We start from the raw sequence: 18,197 nt of genomic DNA on the forward strand, positions 1-18,197 counted from the left end.
TCTCCTGGTGCGTGTCAAATAAATGCCGGTGAAGGCAAGTTTTATTCAGGTAGGGACAGTTTAGCTTAGTTATTGTCTAAAAAGACAAGTAACAGAGCTTTTGTGCTAGTAACACATGAATACGATGTAGCTGAAATGTGGGAGTGCGTAAAACAAAAAGCCAAGGTCTCCTTGTGAAGTTACTGTTCCCTTCATCAATGCATCTCTTCTGGCACGGAGCTCAGGCAAGTGAACATTACTTAATGTGTACTTCTATGGGTTGTAAACCTCTTAGAATAATGGTGCTTATTGCTGGTGTACTATGGTACTGAAGAGCAGTGTCACCGATCAATGATTCTAAATATTAATGCATTTTGTTAATTAACAAGAAACAAATGATTAAACGAGGCTACGCAGAACTGCGCAGGTGTTTCGGCAGTGGTTACTACACTAGATTTCGAGTTTTTCTCTTCAATTCTTGATGCCTTAGCAACTCTGAAACCGTTAAAAACAACTGCATCTAATAACGCAGAATTTAAAATTGAAACATTGGGTGTATTTATTGCAGTTCACAACAATTCATGTTTTTTTTTTATTTAATCAAAACATGTTAAGTGTACAAAAAGCTAGGTTAGACAATGTGATTACAAGATGTGTGTGTGTTTAGATCGACAGATAGATAGATAGAAATAAATAATACATTGACAAATAATACTTTGTATGAAAACAAACTCAAGTGAGATCTACATGTTTTAAACGTGCTCAGAGCTGCCTTTTGTTTATATTAGTGTATGTATAAGTATTCTGGTTAGAATAACAGTGATATTTAAAACTAGACTGACCTTCATGTATCTCCCATTGTGAACACAGCCGCACTTATTCAGCAACACACATTTTTCCCCATCAGAGACGTAGCCTGACTCACACTGGCAGCCCTCATAACACTTGGAGGAGCAGGTGAGGGTGGTGATGGCACTGGCACAGGTGCTGCCACAGGTGTCAGCACACACATCATATTGGCTGTTCACAGGACAGGTCATTGCTGAAATGCACAACAACAAAAACACTTGTCTTGTGAATGCAGTAAACTATGGGTAAGGTTTGCAAATAATAATCAAAATTATAATTCCGGTAATGAGAAGAAAAGGAAAAAAAACCCTAACAGTGTTTGTAATGACCTGGCGTGAATATGGATATGTGTTGGAAGTCTCAAAGACCAGCAGGAGTAATAAGCTACCCGTTACCCCAACCCCCACATGGGGGTGCCTCGCTGGGCCACAGCTGCTAGGGTTAGATTATTGGGAGGCACTTCTACTAGAGCTAACCTGCTACATCAGTGGGTAAAGCTCTCAAAGTAAAATAGACAAATGCTTTGGTTGATCACACACACACACACACACACAAAAGACACATATCTACATACGGCAGAACCCATCATTCCTCCAGGGCTTGATGATGACTCCAGCATCCTGGCAGGCAGCAGTGTAGGCTTCCAGATTCCTACAGAGGATGTCCCTCAGCCCGTCGGTGGCGCATACATCAAAGACACAGTTTTCAAAGTAAATGTCAGGACTGATGATGGAGCGGCAGGCTGCGAAGGGGCCCGTTGTGGAGGAGATGATCCCACAGCTGTCTGCTTTGCTATACTTGGCCTTGTTGGTTTCGTCACAACGGGGGCAGTCCTGGTCACAGCCATGGTTGCACTTGGCTCCTTCTACAAAGACTTGCCAGCTGGCCCCGAAGGCATTGACGTTCTCTGTGAGTCCGCCACCCTGCAGTGCAAACTCATCCTTTTTGTTGCCGTTGAAGTTGCCACAAAGTCCGCCTACCTTGTTCCGGTAGTTGCCAGGGACGGTCACCTGCACGTAGTACACCAAATCGTAGAGGACCTTCAGCCCAAACTCTGTCTGAAGGATGATGTTTTTACCCTGCTGGATCACGGAAACCTTTCCATCGTCCAGTTTCAGGGGTAGGTTTGTATTGATTCCATTCACCTGAAAATGATTGGGATATCTTTAATTAAAAGAAAATATTTAATCTTGTAAGGAAACTGAAAAATAGTGGAAACAGAAAGATTCATTAAGCATTCAGATTCTTTAATTGGGAATATTAACTATACAGAAAGGGACAAGTTGTTTCTAGACTAAATACAATATTTTGTTCATTGCATCCAACAAAAATGCCTGATTCATTAAAGACCGATTTAGGAACAATTGCAGGCACGCAATGTTTGTGCTTGTGTTTTGAATGACAGGACCTCTCAAATAGTGCTTTCCTGCATAATAACAAAACATGACAGAAGAGATACTCTTCCATCTCAGCTCACCTTCACTCTCCATTGGACCTTCTGCTCCATAGTGATGCTGTAACCATTCACCTTAGTGACCACCATTCTAGTGACAGCCACCTTCGTTTTGCCATAGCTCTCATTCTCCACCTGCACTTCAAAAGGTGTAAGACTGCCGTTCGTGTACAGGAGCTTTGCCAGTGTGTAGGTGCAGGTGCCCTGGAAGTCGAATTTCAGCCCATCGAATGAGGTGTAGTGTGGGTCCCCAGAAGCAGTGCACTTCCCCTCCCCTAGGGGATGGCATCCCTGCACACCATTCTTTACTTGGCATGCCTCGTTCTCCCCGCATGTGATTGGCTGGCACTGCACAGCTCCACTGGCACCGCACGTGCACTGACTCGTGCACAATCCATCAGGGAAAAACATTTCCCCAGCCTTGTAGTAGCGGCCACTGTACATGCAGCCACACTGGGCAATGGGAACACACTGGACTCCACTGAGAATGAATCCCTCATTACACTGGCATCCTTCCTCACACAAAGCATCGCACTGGGTGCCAGTGGTGAGACTGGCACACGTTGATGGGCATCCACTGGCACACAACTCATAGTGGCTGTTTTGAGGACAGACAGGAGCTGAGGGGAGTAAAATTCAAATAATCCATAAACTGTTTCAAGTAGGACTATACTTTTTACAGAAGATTGAAATAAAAACTACACTTACCGCAAAATGTGTCTTTTCTCCATGCATAAACCTGGGCTCCAGCCTCCTGACATTTGGTGACGTAGCCACTAATAGCCTTACACACAACAGTCTGCATGCCCTTGTAGAGGCAGGCATCAAACACACAGTCATCGAAGAAATATGTAGGGGGCACCTTGGCATGGCAATCTCTGAACGGCCCAGTCGGATCCGTCATTATGCCACAGTATGCATTGGTCTCATATTGACGTTTCTGAGTGACATCGCAGTTTGGACACGTTCCTTTGCACTGGTCACTGCAGCCGGGGATGTTTTCTGTCTTCCAGCTCGCTCCAAACTCTGCTGGGACTTGGGTCAGCTGCCCGTTCTTCATAGTCAAGTCATCCTTGCCATCCTGGTTATAGTTTCCACACAGACCGCACATAGCGCCTGCATAACTTTCAGGTACAGTGACTGTCACTCGGCTGTTCCAGTCGAAAGTCACCTCCAATCCGAAACCGGTCTGAATGATGGCTTTCCAGCCTTTGCTTTGGATTGATAATCTGTTGTCTTCTATGCTCAAGGGTAGGTTCTCCCACAGGTTGTCCACCTAGTTTATTAGTAAAGTAGGAAAATATAATCAACATTAATGTAATCATACAAAAAATCATCAAATAAAATTAAATTACACATCCCTCTAAAATGCAGCTCTGTGCCAGTAAAGCATGTATTACCTCTGTAAGAGTTTGAATGAGGGAAATCCCTAAATTGTCAGTTTGTATCTAAGAATATACATTAGACACAAACACTCACCTGGACCTTCCCTGCATGGTCTGTGCTGATGATGATGATGTGGCCGTACACGTTGACTTGTACGAGCCGTGTGTAAGCCACAGCCTTATTGCCTCGGTGCTCATTCTGCACCTGCACCTGGAACTTCTCCAGTTCATCAGTGGAATTGCAGACAGCTGCTAGCTGGTAGAAGCAGGTTCCCTGGAAGTCAAACTTGCGTCCATCAAAGGAGATGTAGTGCGGGTCCCCACTGGCACTGCACGTTGCCTTTCTGTTGGAATAACAATCCCTTACTCCTTTAACTACCTTACAAACTTCGAAGGGCTTGCATTTTGTGTTTCTGCACTGAACTTTGCCAGTGCCTGCGTCACAGATGCATGATTGCTCGCAGCTATTGTCAGACCAGAGTCTGACCCCAGGTGGGTAGTATCGGCCCTGGTAGGTGCAGCCACATTTCTTGACAGGCACACACTCTCCAGCACTGAGAACGAAGCCTTCGTTACACTGGCAGGTCTCGGTGCAGGGCAGCTTGCAGTTGACAGAAGCACTAGGGTTGGAGCAGGATGCAGGACAGGCACTGCCACAGGACTCGTAGTGACTGTTGGGAGGACATGTCAGAGCTACAGGGACAAGACAGAATAAAATGGAATTCAGTGCCTATACAAGTCTCTCGTCTTCAAAAAGTGAATGTAGCGCATGCATATATTTAATCCCTTTTGCATACATTGATATGTTTTGTAAGTACTGTTCATAACATGTTAATTTAAATATTGGATGATTGTGCAGCCTGGATACTCACGACATTGGGACTGCTTTCTCCAGTTGTATACTTCAACTCCCCTTGCCTGGCAAGCATCTGCATAGGTCTTCAAAGCCTGACAGAGGAAAACCCTAAAGCCGTCATTCAAACACACATCGTAGACACAGCCGTCCATAAAGAGCTCTGGTTTGATGACTGCATGACAGTCCCTGAAAGGCCCATCAACTTTGGCCAGCAGACCACAGCTCTCCTGTCCCTGGTACTTGGAGATGAGGTTGGACTCGCAGGTCTTGCACTCTCCCTTGCAGTCATCCCAGCATGCAGGATCATCATCTTTAACTTTCCAGCTTGTCCCAAAGGACGCAGCATTGTTGGCCTCTTTTCCATCCACCATTACGAAATCATCTTTTGAGTCACCATTGTAATTACCACATAGACCACACAGCTGACCAAGGAAGGTGCTTGTGATAGACACAGTGAGGTGGTGGTTCCAGTCATATGACAACCTGAGACCAAAATCGGTGTCCAGAACAGCGTGGCCTCCACTTTGATAGATTTTTACTTTTCCTTCCTGCAGCGTGCTGGGCAAGTAATACATGTTCTGATTGACCTGAAATAGAAAACAAAACAGTTATTTATATTGCTAGAAATGTGATGGTTTGTGAAAAAGACACAGAGCTCTATGGAGCACACTTTTCAAATGTCAATTAATTGTGGAGAAATCCACATGGTCATAAGATTTTTTTTTTTTTTTTCAGTGACACTCAGTATTGACTACATAGTTCTTACCCTCACTCTGCCATTTTCAGATTTGGCCATAGTTATCGTTAAGCCATAGACCTGGACGTTGACATGTTTTAAGTAGGCCACTTGTGTGCTACCCCGGTTTTCGTTCTTTGCCTCGATATTGAAGCTGGGCAGGGTTTCATTCCCGCAAGTCTTGGCGATGGTGTAGGTACAGGTGCCCTGGAAATCGAAGCTTCGTCCATCGAAGGTGCGGTAATGTGGGTCTCCCCAAGCGATACACTCCGCTTTCGATAGTGGTAAGCACACAGCCTGGTTGTCCACTTGTTGGCACGTTTCCCCGTTCCTGCACTGCTTCTTTTTGCATAGATCCACAACTGCAGGTGGGTAGGAAAGGAGAAGTAGGTTAGGATTAATTAAATTGCCAAGGTAGGAGAGTAAGTCGGAGCAGAAAAAAGAATAGACCACATCATCTCAAAGATCACAATTAAGATAAAGGTAATACCAGGAGCATGCAAACGTTCCAACATCGAAGACATTTTGTGTAGAAACAACTGAAGTTATGCAGGAGTCACCAAGATTAAAGGAATGCCTTTTATCTCTCTACTGCCACCATCTTTACACAAGATTCAGCAGCAGCAGGATGGCCTACCAGAGTAAGGCACAGATCTGTTATTACCATCACAATTCAGCACCATGCTGTCCTTTCCTTCCACCATTAAAGCCAGCAGTGCCATTATCAAACTCACGCTCATCTAAACAGATCTGGGCTCCGTTGTGCACAGCACACCCTGTGGTGCATTGGATTGTCTCACAGCTCACCGCTCCCTTGGGGTTACATGTGCACTTCCTGGAGCAGTCTGCAGACATCAGGGACTCCCCAACCTGGGAAGAAAAGGGAGTACATTGTAACGGGGTCAAATTGAGCAGGAATCTAGAGATAGATCACACTGTACAGGATCTCGCTCTGCTAGAGGCCATGCAGCGGCACAGGAACTGGTTTTATAATCCACAATGAAATATTTTCTGTTGCAAGAGGAATTACTGTTTGAAAGGAAATTGCTATTGATATCCTCTGTCGCAACCAAATAGCTTCATAAACAAATTTGCAGTCACCAAAAAATTTCACAATAAAAGACGAGGAATGGGGCTGACCTTCATGTATCTCCCGTTGTGCGAACAACCACAGTTTCCAGAGGATACACACTGTTCCCCATCAAACACAAAGCCAGGGTCACACTGGCAGCCCTCATAACACTGAGATGTGCAGGTGAGGGGGGCGATGATACTTGCACAAGCACTGCCACAGGTGTCCGCACAAACCTCGTACTGGCTGTTCTTTGGACAAGTCATTGCTAAAATGAGACACAGAAATACTTAAAATACATTAAAAAAGCCCCAGTTAATTCAATACTCTTAAAACACCAGTGTAACATACTCATTATATCAATTGCAACAAGATAAACAATGAATTGCTTACGGCAGAACCCATCGTTCCTCCAGGGCTTGATGATGACTCCAGCATCCTGGCAGGCAGCAGTGTAGGCTTCCAGATTCCTACAGAGGATGTCCCTCAGCCCGTCGGTGACGCATACATCAAAGACACAGTTTTCAAAGTAAATGTCAGGACTGATGACGGAGCGGCAGGCTGCGAAGGGGCCCGTTGTGGAGGAGATGATCCCACAGCTGTCTGCTTTGCTATACTTGGTCTTGTTGGTTTCGTCACACCGGGGGCAGTCCTGGTCACAGCCATGGTTGCACTTGGCTCCTTCTACAAAGACTTGCCAGCTGGCCCCGAAGGCATTGACGTTCTCTGTGAGTCCGCCACCCTGCAGTGCAAACTCATCCTTTTTGTTGCCGTTGAAGTTGCCACAAAGTCCGCCTACCTTGTTCCGGTAGTTGCCAGGGACGGTCACCTGCACGTAGTACACCAAATCGTAGAGGACCTTCAGCCCAAACTCTGTCTGAAGGATGATGTTTTTACCCTGCTGGATCACGGAAACCTTTCCATCGTCCAGTTTCAGGGGTAGGTTTGTATTGATTCCATTCACCTGAAAATGATTGGGATATCTTTAATTAAAAGAAAATATTTAATCTTGTAAGGAAACTGAAAAATAGTGGAAACAGAAAGATTCATTAAGCATTCAGATTCTTTAATTGGGAATATTAACTATACAGAAAGGGACAAGTTGTTTCTAGACTAAATACAATATTTTGTTCATTGCATCCAACAAAAATGCCTGATTCATTAAAGACCGATTTAGGAACAATTGCAGGCACGCAATGTTTGTGCTTGTGTTTTGAATGACAGGACCTCTCAAATAGTGCTTTCCTGCATAATAACAAAACATGGCAGAAGAGATACTCTTCCATCTCAGCTCACCTTCACTCTCCATTGGACCTTCTGCTCCATAGTGATGCTGTAACCATTCACCTTAGTGACCACCATTCTAGTGACAGCCACCTTCGTTTTGCCATAGCTCTCATTCTCCACCTGCACTTCAAAAGGTGTAAGACTGCCGTTCGTGTACAGGAGCTTTGCCAGTGTGTAGGTGCAGGTGCCCTGGAAGTCGAATTTCAGCCCATCGAATGAGGTGTAGTGTGGGTCCCCAGAAGCAGTGCACTTCCCCTCCCCTAGGGGATGGCATCCCTGCACACCATTCTTTACTTGGCACGCCTCGTTCTCCCCGCATGTGATTGGCTGGCACTGCACAGCTCCACTGGCACCGCACGTGCACTGACTCGTGCACAATCCATCAGGGAAAAACATTTCCCCAGCCTTGTAGTAGCGGCCACTGTACATGCAGCCACACTGGGCAATGGGAACACACTGGACTCCACTGAGAATGAATCCCTCATTACACTGGCATCCTTCCTCACACAAAGCATCGCACTGGGTGCCAGTGGTGAGACTGGCACACGTTGATGGGCATCCACTGGCACACAACTCATAGTGGCTGTTTTGAGGACAGACAGGAGCTGAGGGGAGTAAAATTCAAATAATCCATAAACTGTTTCAAGTAGGACTATACTTTTTACAGAAGATTGAAATAAAAACTACACTTACCGCAAAATGTGTCTTTTCTCCATGCATAAACCTGGGCTCCAGCCTCCTGACATTTGGTGACGTAGCCACTAATAGCCTTACACACAACAGTCTGCATGCCCTTGTAGAGGCAGGCATCAAACACACAGTCATCGAAGAAATATGTAGGGGGCACCTTGGCATGGCAATCTCTGAACGGCCCAGTCGGATCCGTCATTATGCCACAGTATGCATTGGTCTCATATTGACGTTTCTGAGTGACATCGCAGTTTGGACACGTTCCTTTGCACTGGTCACTGCAGCCGGGGATGTTTTCTGTCTTCCAGCTCGCTCCAAACTCTGCTGGGACTTGGGTCAGCTGCCCGTTCTTCATAGTCAAGTCATCCTTGCCATCCTGGTTATAGTTTCCACACAGACCGCACATAGCGCCTGCATAACTTTCAGGTACAGTGACTGTCACTCGGCTGTTCCAGTCGAAAGTCACCTCCAATCCGAAACCGGTCTGAATGATGGCTTTCCAGCCTTTGCTTTGGATTGATAATCTGTTGTCTTCTATGCTCAAGGGTAGGTTCTCCCACAGGTTGTCCACCTAGTTTATTAGTAAAGTAGGAAAATATAATCAACATTAATGTAATCATACAAAAAATCATCAAATAAAATTAAATTACACATCCCTCTAAAATGCAGCTCTGTGCCAGTAAAGCATGTATTACCTCTGTAAGAGTTTGAATGAGGGAAATCCCTAAATTGTCAGTTTGTATCTAAGAATATACATTAGACACAAACACTCACCTGGACCTTCCCTGCATGGTCTGTGCTGATGATGATGATGTGGCCGTACACGTTGACTTGTACGAGCCGTGTGTAAGCCACAGCCTTATTGCCTCGGTGCTCATTCTGCACCTGCACCTGGAACTTCTCCAGTTCATCAGTGGAATTGCAGACAGCTGCTAGCTGGTAGAAGCAGGTTCCCTGGAAGTCAAACTTGCGTCCATCAAAGGAGATGTAGTGCGGGTCCCCACTGGCACTGCACGTTGCCTTTCTGTTGGAATAACAATCCCTTACTCCTTTAACTACCTTACAAACTTCGAATGGCTTGCATTTTGTGTTTCTGCACTGAACTTTGCCAGTGCCTGCGTCACAGATGCATGATTGCTCGCAGCTATTGTCAGACCAGAGTCTGACCCCAGGTGGGTAGTATCGGCCCTGGTAGGTGCAGCCACATTTCTTGACAGGCACACACTCTCCAGCACTGAGAACGAAGCCTTCGTTACACTGGCAGGTCTCGGTGCAGGGCAGCTTGCAGTTGACAGAAGCACTAGGGTTGGAGCAGGATGCAGGACAGGCACTGCCACAGGACTCGTAGTGACTGTTGGGAGGACATGTCAGAGCTACAGGGACAAGACAGAATAAAATGGAATTCAGTGCCTATACAAGTCTCTCGTCTTCAAAAAGTGAATGTAGCGCATGCATATATTTAATCCCTTTTGCATACATTGATATGTTTTGTAAGTACTGTTCATAACATGTTAATTTAAATATTGGATGATTGTGCAGCCTGGATACTCACGACATTGGGACTGCTTTCTCCAGTTGTATACTTCAACTCCCCTTGCCTGGCAAGCATCTGCATAGGTCTTCAAAGCCTGACAGAGGAAAACCCTAAAGCCGTCATTCAAACACACATCGTAGACACAGCCGTCCATAAAGAGCTCTGGTTTGATGACTGCATGACAGTCCCTGAAAGGCCCATCAACTTTGGCCAGCAGACCACAGCTCTCCTGTCCCTGGTACTTGGAGATGAGGTTGGACTCGCAGGTCTTGCACTCTCCCTTGCAGTCATCCCAGCATGCAGGATCATCATCTTTAACTTTCCAGCTTGTCCCAAAGGACGCAGCATTGTTGGCCTCTTTTCCATCCACCATTACGAAATCATCTTTTGAGTCACCATTGTAATTACCACATAGACCACACAGCTGACCAAGGAAGGTGCTTGTGATAGACACAGTGAGGTGGTGGTTCCAGTCATATGACAACCTGAGACCAAAATCGGTGTCCAGAACAGCGTGGCCTCCACTTTGATAGATTTTTACTTTTCCTTCCTGCAGCGTGCTGGGCAAGTAATACATGTTCTGATTGACCTGAAATAGAAAACAAAACAGTTATTTATATTGCTAGAAATGTGATGGTTTGTGAAAAAGACACAGAGCTCTATGGAGCACACTTTTCAAATGTCAATTAATTGTGGAGAAATCCACATGGTCATAAGATTTTTTTTTTTTTTTTCAGTGACACTCAGTATTGACTACATAGTTCTTACCCTCACTCTGCCATTTTCAGATTTGGCCATAGTTATCGTTAAGCCATAGACCTGGACGTTGACATGTTTTAAGTAGGCCACTTGTGTGCTACCCCGGTTTTCGTTCTTTGCCTCGATATTGAAGCTGGGCAGGGTTTCATTCCCGCAAGTCTTGGCGATGGTGTAGGTACAGGTGCCCTGGAAATCGAAGCTTCGTCCATCGAAGGTGCGGTAATGTGGGTCTCCCCAAGCGATACACTCCGCTTTCGATAGTGGTAAGCACACAGCCTGGTTGTCCACTTGTTGGCACGTTTCCCCGTTCCTGCACTGCTTCTTTTTGCATAGATCCACAACTGCAGGTGGGTAGGAAAGGAGAAGTAGGTTAGGATTAATTAAATTGCCAAGGTAGGAGAGTAAGTCGGAGCAGAAAAAAGAATAGACCACATCATCTCAAAGATCACAATTAAGATAAAGGTAATACCAGGAGCATGCAAACGTTCCAACATCGAAGACATTTTGTGTAGAAACAACTGAAGTTATGCAGGAGTCACCAAGATTAAAGGAATGCCTTTTATCTCTCTACTGCCACCATCTTTACACAAGATTCAGCAGCAGCAGGATGGCCTACCAGAGTAAGGCACAGATCTGTTATTACCATCACAATTCAGCACCATGCTGTCCTTTCCTTCCACCATTAAAGCCAGCAGTGCCATTATCAAACTCACGCTCATCTAAACAGATCTGGGCTCCGTTGTGCACAGCACACCCTGTGGTGCATTGGATTGTCTCACAGCTCACCGCTCCCTTGGGGTTACATGTGCACTTCCTGGAGCAGTCTGCAGACATCAGGGACTCCCCAACCTGGGAAGAAAAGGGAGTACATTGTAACGGGGTCAAATTGAGCAGGAATCTAGAGATAGATCACACTGTACAGGATCTCGCTCTGCTAGAGGCCATGCAGCGGCACAGGAACTGGTTTTATAATCCACAATGAAATATTTTCTGTTGCAAGAGGAATTACTGTTTGAAAGGAAATTGCTATTGATATCCTCTGTCGCAACCAAATAGCTTCATAAACAAATTTGCAGTCACCAAAAAATTTCACAATAAAAGACGAGGAATGGGGCTGACCTTCATGTATCTCCCGTTGTGCGAACAACCACAGTTTCCAGAGGATACACACTGTTCCCCATCAAACACAAAGCCAGGGTCACACTGGCAGCCCTCATAACACTGAGATGTGCAGGTGAGGGGGGCGATGATACTTGCACAAGCACTGCCACAGGTGTCCGCACAAACCTCGTACTGGCTGTTCTTTGGACAAGTCATTGCTAAAATGAGACACAGAAATACTTAAAATACATTAAAAAAGCCCCAGTTAATTCAATACTCTTAAAACACCAGTGTAACATACTCATTATATCAATTGCAACAAGATAAACAATGAATTGCTTACGGCAGAACCCATCGTTCCTCCAGGGCTTGATGATGACTCCAGCATCCTGGCAGGCAGCAGTGTAGGCTTCCAGATTCCTACAGAGGATGTCCCTCAGCCCGTCGGTGACGCATACATCAAAGACACAGTTTTCAAAGTAAATGTCAGGACTGATGACGGAGCGGCAGGCTGCGAAGGGGCCCGTTGTGGAGGAGATGATCCCACAGCTGTCTGCTTTGCTATACTTGGTCTTGTTGGTTTCGTCACACCGGGGGCAGTCCTGGTCACAGCCATGGTTGCACTTGGCTCCTTCTACAAAGACTTGCCAGCTGGCCCCGAAGGCATTGACGTTCTCTGTGAGTCCGCCACCCTGCAGTGCAAACTCATCCTTTTTGTTGCCGTTGAAGTTGCCACAAAGTCCGCCTACCTTGTTCCGGTAGTTGCCAGGGACGGTCACCTGCACGTAGTACACCAAATCGTAGAGGACCTTCAGCCCAAACTCTGTCTGAAGGATGATGTTTTTACCCTGCTGGATCACGGAAACCTTTCCATCGTCCAGTTTCAGGGGTAGGTTTGTATTGATTCCATTCACCTGAAAATGATTGGGATATCTTTAATTAAAAGAAAATATTTAATCTTGTAAGGAAACTGAAAAATAGTGGAAACAGAAAGATTCATTAAGCATTCAGATTCTTTAATTGGGAATATTAACTATACAGAAAGGGACAAGTTGTTTCTAGACTAAATACAATATTTTGTTCATTGCATCCAACAAAAATGCCTGATTCATTAAAGACCGATTTAGGAACAATTGCAGGCACGCAATGTTTGTGCTTGTGTTTTGAATGACAGGACCTCTCAAATAGTGCTTTCCTGCATAATAACAAAACATGGCAGAAGAGATACTCTTCCATCTCAGCTCACCTTCACTCTCCATTGGACCTTCTGCTCCATAGTGATGCTGTAACCATTCACCTTAGTGACCACCATTCTAGTGACAGCCACCTTCGTTTTGCCATAGCTCTCATTCTCCACCTGCACTTCAAAAGGTGTAAGACTGCCGTTCGTGTACAGGAGCTTTGCCAGTGTGTAGGTGCAGGTGCCCTGGAAGTCGAATTTCAGCCCATCGAATGAGGTGTAGTGTGGGTCCCCAGAAGCAGTGCACTTCCCCTCCCCTAGGGGATGGCATCCCTGCACACCATTCTTTACTTGGCACGCCTCGTTCTCCCCGCATGTGATTGGCTGGCACTGCACAGCTCCACTGGCACCGCACGTGCACTGACTCGTGCACAATCCATCAGGGAAAAACATTTCCCCAGCCTTGTAGTAGCGGCCACTGTACATGCAGCCACACTGGGCAATGGGAACACACTGGACTCCACTGAGAATGAATCCCTCATTACACTGGCATCCTTCCTCACACAAAGCATCGCACTGGGTGCCAGTGGTGAGACTGGCACACGTTGATGGGCATCCACTGGCACACAACTCATAGTGGCTGTTTTGAGGACAGACAGGAGCTGAGGGGAGTAAAATTCAAATAATCCATAAACTGTTTCAAGTAGGACTATACTTTTTACAGAAGATTGAAATAAAAACTACACTTACCGCAAAATGTGTCTTTTCTCCATGCATAAACCTGGGCTCCAGCCTCCTGACATTTGGTGACGTAGCCACTAATAGCCTTACACACAACAGTCTGCATGCCCTTGTAGAGGCAGGCATCAAACACACAGTCATCGAAGAAATATGTAGGGGGCACCTTGGCATGGCAATCTCTGAACGGCCCAGTCGGATCCGTCATTATGCCACAGTATGCATTGGTCTCATATTGACGTTTCTGAGTGACATCGCAGTTTGGACACGTTCCTTTGCACTGGTCACTGCAGCCGGGGATGTTTTCTGTCTTCCAGCTCGCTCCAAACTCTGCTGGGACTTGGGTCAGCTGCCCGTTCTTCATAGTCAAGTCATCCTTGCCATCCTGGTTATAGTTTCCACACAGACCGCACATAGCGCCTGCATAACTTTCAGGTACAGTGACTGTCACTCGGCTGTTCCAGTCGAAAGTCACCTCCAATCCGAAACCGGTCTGAATGATGGCTTTCCAGCCTTTGCTTTGGATTGATAATCTGTTGTCTTCTATGCTCAAGGGTAGGTTCTCCCACAGGTTGTCCACCTAGTTTATTAGTAAAGTAGGAAAATATAATCAACATTAATGTAATCATACAAAAAATCATCAAATAAAATTATATTACACATCCCTCTAAAATGCAGCTCTGTGCCAGTAAAGCATGTATTACCTCTGTAAGAGTTTGAATGAGGGAAATCCCTAAATTGTCAGTTTGTATCTAAGAATATACATTAGACACAAACACTCACCTGGACCTTCCCTGCATGGTCTGTGCTGATGATGATGATGTGGCCGTACACGTTGACTTGTACGAGCCGTGTGTAAGCCACAGCCTTATTGCCTCGGTGCTCATTCTGCACCTGCACCTGGAACTTCTCCAGTTCATCAGTGGAATTGCAGACAGCTGCTAGCTGGTAGAAGCAGGTTCCCTGGAAGTCAAACTTGCGTCCATCAAAGGAGATGTAGTGCGGGTCCCCACTGGCACTGCACGTTGCCTTTCTGTTGGAATAACAATCCCTTACTCCTTTAACTACCTTACAAACTTCGAAGGGCTTGCATTTTGTGTTTCTGCACTGAACTTTGCCAGTGCCTGCGTCACAGATGCATGATTGCTCGCAGCTATTGTCAGACCAGAGTCTGACCCCAGGTGGGTAGTATCGGCCCTGGTAGGTGCAGCCACATTTCTTGACAGGCACACACTCTCCAGCACTGAGAACGAAGCCTTCGTTACACTGGCAGGTCTCGGTGCAGGGCAGCTTGCAGTTGACAGAAGCACTAGGGTTGGAGCAGGATGCAGGACAGGCACTGCCACAGGACTCGTAGTGACTGTTGGGAGGACATGTCAGAGCTACAGGGACAAGACAGAATAAAATGGAATTCAGTGCCTATACAAGTCTCTCGTCTTCAAAAAGTGAATGTAGCGCATGCATATATTTAATCCCTTTTGCATACATTGATATGTTTTGTAAGTACTGTTCATAACATGTTAATTTAAATATTGGATGATTGTGCAGCCTGGATACTCACGACATTGGGACTGCTTTCTCCAGTTGTATACTTCAACTCCCCTTGCCTGGCAAGCATCTGCATAGGTCTTCAAAGCCTGACAGAGGAAAACCCTAAAGCCGTCATTCAAACACACATCGTAGACACAGCCGTCCATAAAGAGCTCTGGTTTGATGACTGCATGACAGTCCCTGAAAGGCCCATCAACTTTGGCCAGCAGACCACAGCTCTCCTGTCCCTGGTACTTGGAGATGAGGTTGGACTCGCAGGTCTTGCACTCTCCCTTGCAGTCATCCCAGCATGCAGGATCATCATCTTTAACTTTCCAGCTTGTCCCAAAGGACGCAGCATTGTTGGCCTCTTTTCCATCCACCATTACGAAATCATCTTTTGAGTCACCATTGTAATTACCACATAGACCACACAGCTGACCAAGGAAGGTGCTTGTGATAGACACAGTGAGGTGGTGGTTCCAGTCATATGACAACCTGAGACCAAAATCGGTGTCCAGAACAGCGTGGCCTCCACTTTGATAGATTTTTACTTTTCCTTCCTGCAGCGTGCTGGGCAAGTAATACATGTTCTGATTGACCTGAAATAGAAAACAAAACAGTTATTTATATTGCTAGAAATGTGATGGTTTGTGAAAAAGACACAGAGCTCTATGGAGCACACTTTTCAAATGTCAATTAATTGTGGAGAAATCCACATGGTCATAAGATTTTTTTTTTTTTTTTCAGTGACACTCAGTATTGACTACATAGTTCTTACCCTCACTCTGCCATTTTCAGATTTGGCCATAGTTATCGTTAAGCCATAGACCTGGACGTTGACATGTTTTAAGTAGGCCACTTGTGTGCTACCCCGGTTTTCGTTCTTTGCCTCGATATTGAAGCTGGGCAGGGTTTCATTCCCGCAAGTCTTGGCGATGGTGTAGGTACAGGTGCCCTGGAAATCGAAGCTTCGTCCATCGAAGGTGCGGTAATGTGGGTCTCCCCAAGCGATACACTCCGCTTTCGATAGTGGTAAGCACACAGCCTGGTTGTCCACTTGTTGGCACGTTTCCCCGTTCCTGCACTGCTTCTTTTTGCATAGATCCACAACTGCAGGTGGGTAGGAAAGGAGAAGTAGGTTAGGATTAATTAAATTGCCAAGGTAGGAGAGTAAGTCGGAGCAGAAAAAAGAATAGACCACATCATCTCAAAGATCACAATTAAGATAAAGGTAATACCAGGAGCATGCAAACGTTCCAACATCGAAGACATTTTGTGTAGAAACAACTGAAGTTATGCAGGAGTCACCAAGATTAAAGGAATGCCTTTTATCTCTCTACTGCCACCATCTTTACACAAGATTCAGCAGCAGCAGGATGGCCTACCAGAGTAAGGCACAGATCTGTTATTACCATCACAATTCAGCACCATGCTGTCCTTTCCTTCCACCATTAAAGCCAGCAGTGCCATTATCAAACTCACGCTCATCTAAACAGATCTGGGCTCCGTTGTGCACAGCACACCCTGTGGTGCATTGGATTGTCTCACAGCTCACCGCTCCCTTGGGGTTACATGTGCACTTCCTGGAGCAGTCTGCAGACATCAGGGACTCCCCAACCTGGGAAGAAAAGGGAGTACATTGTAACGGGGTCAAATTGAGCAGGAATCTAGAGATAGATCACACTGTACAGGATCTCGCTCTGCTAGAGGCCATGCAGCGGCACAGGAACTGGTTTTATAATCCACAATGAAATATTTTCTGTTGCAAGAGGAATTACTGTTTGAAAGGAAATTGCTATTGATATCCTCTGTCGCAACCAAATAGCTTCATAAACAAATTTGCAGTCACCAAAAAATTTCACAATAAAAGACGAGGAATGGGGCTGACCTTCATGTATCTCCCGTTGTGCGAACAACCACAGTTTCCAGAGGATACACACTGTTCCCCATCAAACACAAAGCCAGGGTCACACTGGCAGCCCTCATAACACTGAGATGTGCAGGTGAGGGGGGCGATGATACTTGCACAAGCACTGCCACAGGTGTCCGCACAAACCTCGTACTGGCTGTTCTTTGGACAAGTCATTGCTAAAATGAGACACAGAAATACTTAAAATACATTAAAAAAGCCCCAGTTAATTCAATACTCTTAAAACACCAGTGTAACATACTCATTATATCAATTGCAACAAGATAAACAATGAATTGCTTACGGCAGAACCCATCGTTCCTCCAGGGCTTGATGATGACTCCAGCATCCTGGCAGGCAGCAGTGTAGGCTTCCAGATTCCTACAGAGGATGTCCCTCAGCCCGTCGGTGACGCATACATCAAAGACACAGTTTTCAAAGTAAATGTCAGGACTGATGACGGAGCGGCAGGCTGCGAAGGGGCCCGTTGTGGAGGAGATGATCCCACAGCTGTCTGCTTTGCTATACTTGGTCTTGTTGGTTTCGTCACACCGGGGGCAGTCCTGGTCACAGCCATGGTTGCACTTGGCTCCTTCTACAAAGACTTGCCAGCTGGCCCCGAAGGCATTGACGTTCTCTGTGAGTCCGCCACCCTGCAGTGCAAACTCATCCTTTTTGTTGCCGTTGAAGTTGCCACAAAGTCCGCCTACCTTGTTCCGGTAGTTGCCAGGGACGGTCACCTGCACGTAGTACACCAAATCGTAGAGGACCTTCAGCCCAAACTCTGTCTGAAGGATGATGTTTTTACCCTGCTGGATCACGGAAACCTTTCCATCGTCCAGTTTCAGGGGTAGGTTTGTATTGATTCCATTCACCTGAAAATGATTGGGATATCTTTAATTAAAAGAAAATATTTAATCTTGTAAGGAAACTGAAAAATAGTGGAAACAGAAAGATTCATTAAGCATTCAGATTCTTTAATTGGGAATATTAACTATACAGAAAGGGACAAGTTGTTTCTAGACTAAATACAATATTTTGTTCATTGCATCCAACAAAAATGCCTGATTCATTAAAGACCGATTTAGGAACAATTGCAGGCACGCAATGTTTGTGCTTGTGTTTTGAATGACAGG

General features: G+C 45.7%; 1 protein-coding gene across 1 annotated transcript in view; it reads right to left on the reverse strand.

Moving 5' to 3' along the window:
- Positions 1–743: 743 nt before the first annotated feature.
- The window catches only part of LOC121311856 (IgGFc-binding protein-like), a 40,776-nt gene continuing 23,322 nt past the window's right edge, over positions 744–18,197 (reverse strand). The window contains exons 33-58 of the mRNA XM_041244019.1: positions 17,366–17,936; positions 17,041–17,240; positions 16,635–16,770; positions 15,931–16,262; positions 15,181–15,751; positions 14,403–15,001; positions 13,632–14,199; positions 12,948–13,543; positions 12,045–12,615; positions 11,720–11,919; positions 11,314–11,449; positions 10,610–10,941; positions 9,860–10,430; positions 9,082–9,680; positions 8,311–8,878; positions 7,627–8,222; positions 6,724–7,294; positions 6,399–6,598; positions 5,993–6,128; positions 5,289–5,620; positions 4,539–5,109; positions 3,761–4,359; positions 2,990–3,557; positions 2,306–2,901; positions 1,403–1,973; positions 744–1,021 (exon numbers count right to left, since the gene is read on the reverse strand). Coding sequence (XP_041099953.1) covers positions 759–1,021; positions 1,403–1,973; positions 2,306–2,901; positions 2,990–3,557; positions 3,761–4,359; positions 4,539–5,109; positions 5,289–5,620; positions 5,993–6,128; positions 6,399–6,598; positions 6,724–7,294; positions 7,627–8,222; positions 8,311–8,878; positions 9,082–9,680; positions 9,860–10,430; positions 10,610–10,941; positions 11,314–11,449; positions 11,720–11,919; positions 12,045–12,615; positions 12,948–13,543; positions 13,632–14,199; positions 14,403–15,001; positions 15,181–15,751; positions 15,931–16,262; positions 16,635–16,770; positions 17,041–17,240; positions 17,366–17,936 — 11,553 coding nt within the window. The 3' untranslated portion in view covers positions 744–758. The remainder of the gene's footprint in view (positions 1,022–1,402; positions 1,974–2,305; positions 2,902–2,989; positions 3,558–3,760; positions 4,360–4,538; positions 5,110–5,288; positions 5,621–5,992; positions 6,129–6,398; positions 6,599–6,723; positions 7,295–7,626; positions 8,223–8,310; positions 8,879–9,081; positions 9,681–9,859; positions 10,431–10,609; positions 10,942–11,313; positions 11,450–11,719; positions 11,920–12,044; positions 12,616–12,947; positions 13,544–13,631; positions 14,200–14,402; positions 15,002–15,180; positions 15,752–15,930; positions 16,263–16,634; positions 16,771–17,040; positions 17,241–17,365; positions 17,937–18,197) is intronic.

The sequence above is a fragment of the Polyodon spathula genome, unplaced genomic scaffold, assembly GCF_017654505.1.
Source record: "Polyodon spathula isolate WHYD16114869_AA unplaced genomic scaffold, ASM1765450v1 scaffolds_3334, whole genome shotgun sequence".
Lineage (NCBI taxonomy): Eukaryota > Metazoa > Chordata > Actinopteri > Acipenseriformes > Polyodontidae > Polyodon > Polyodon spathula.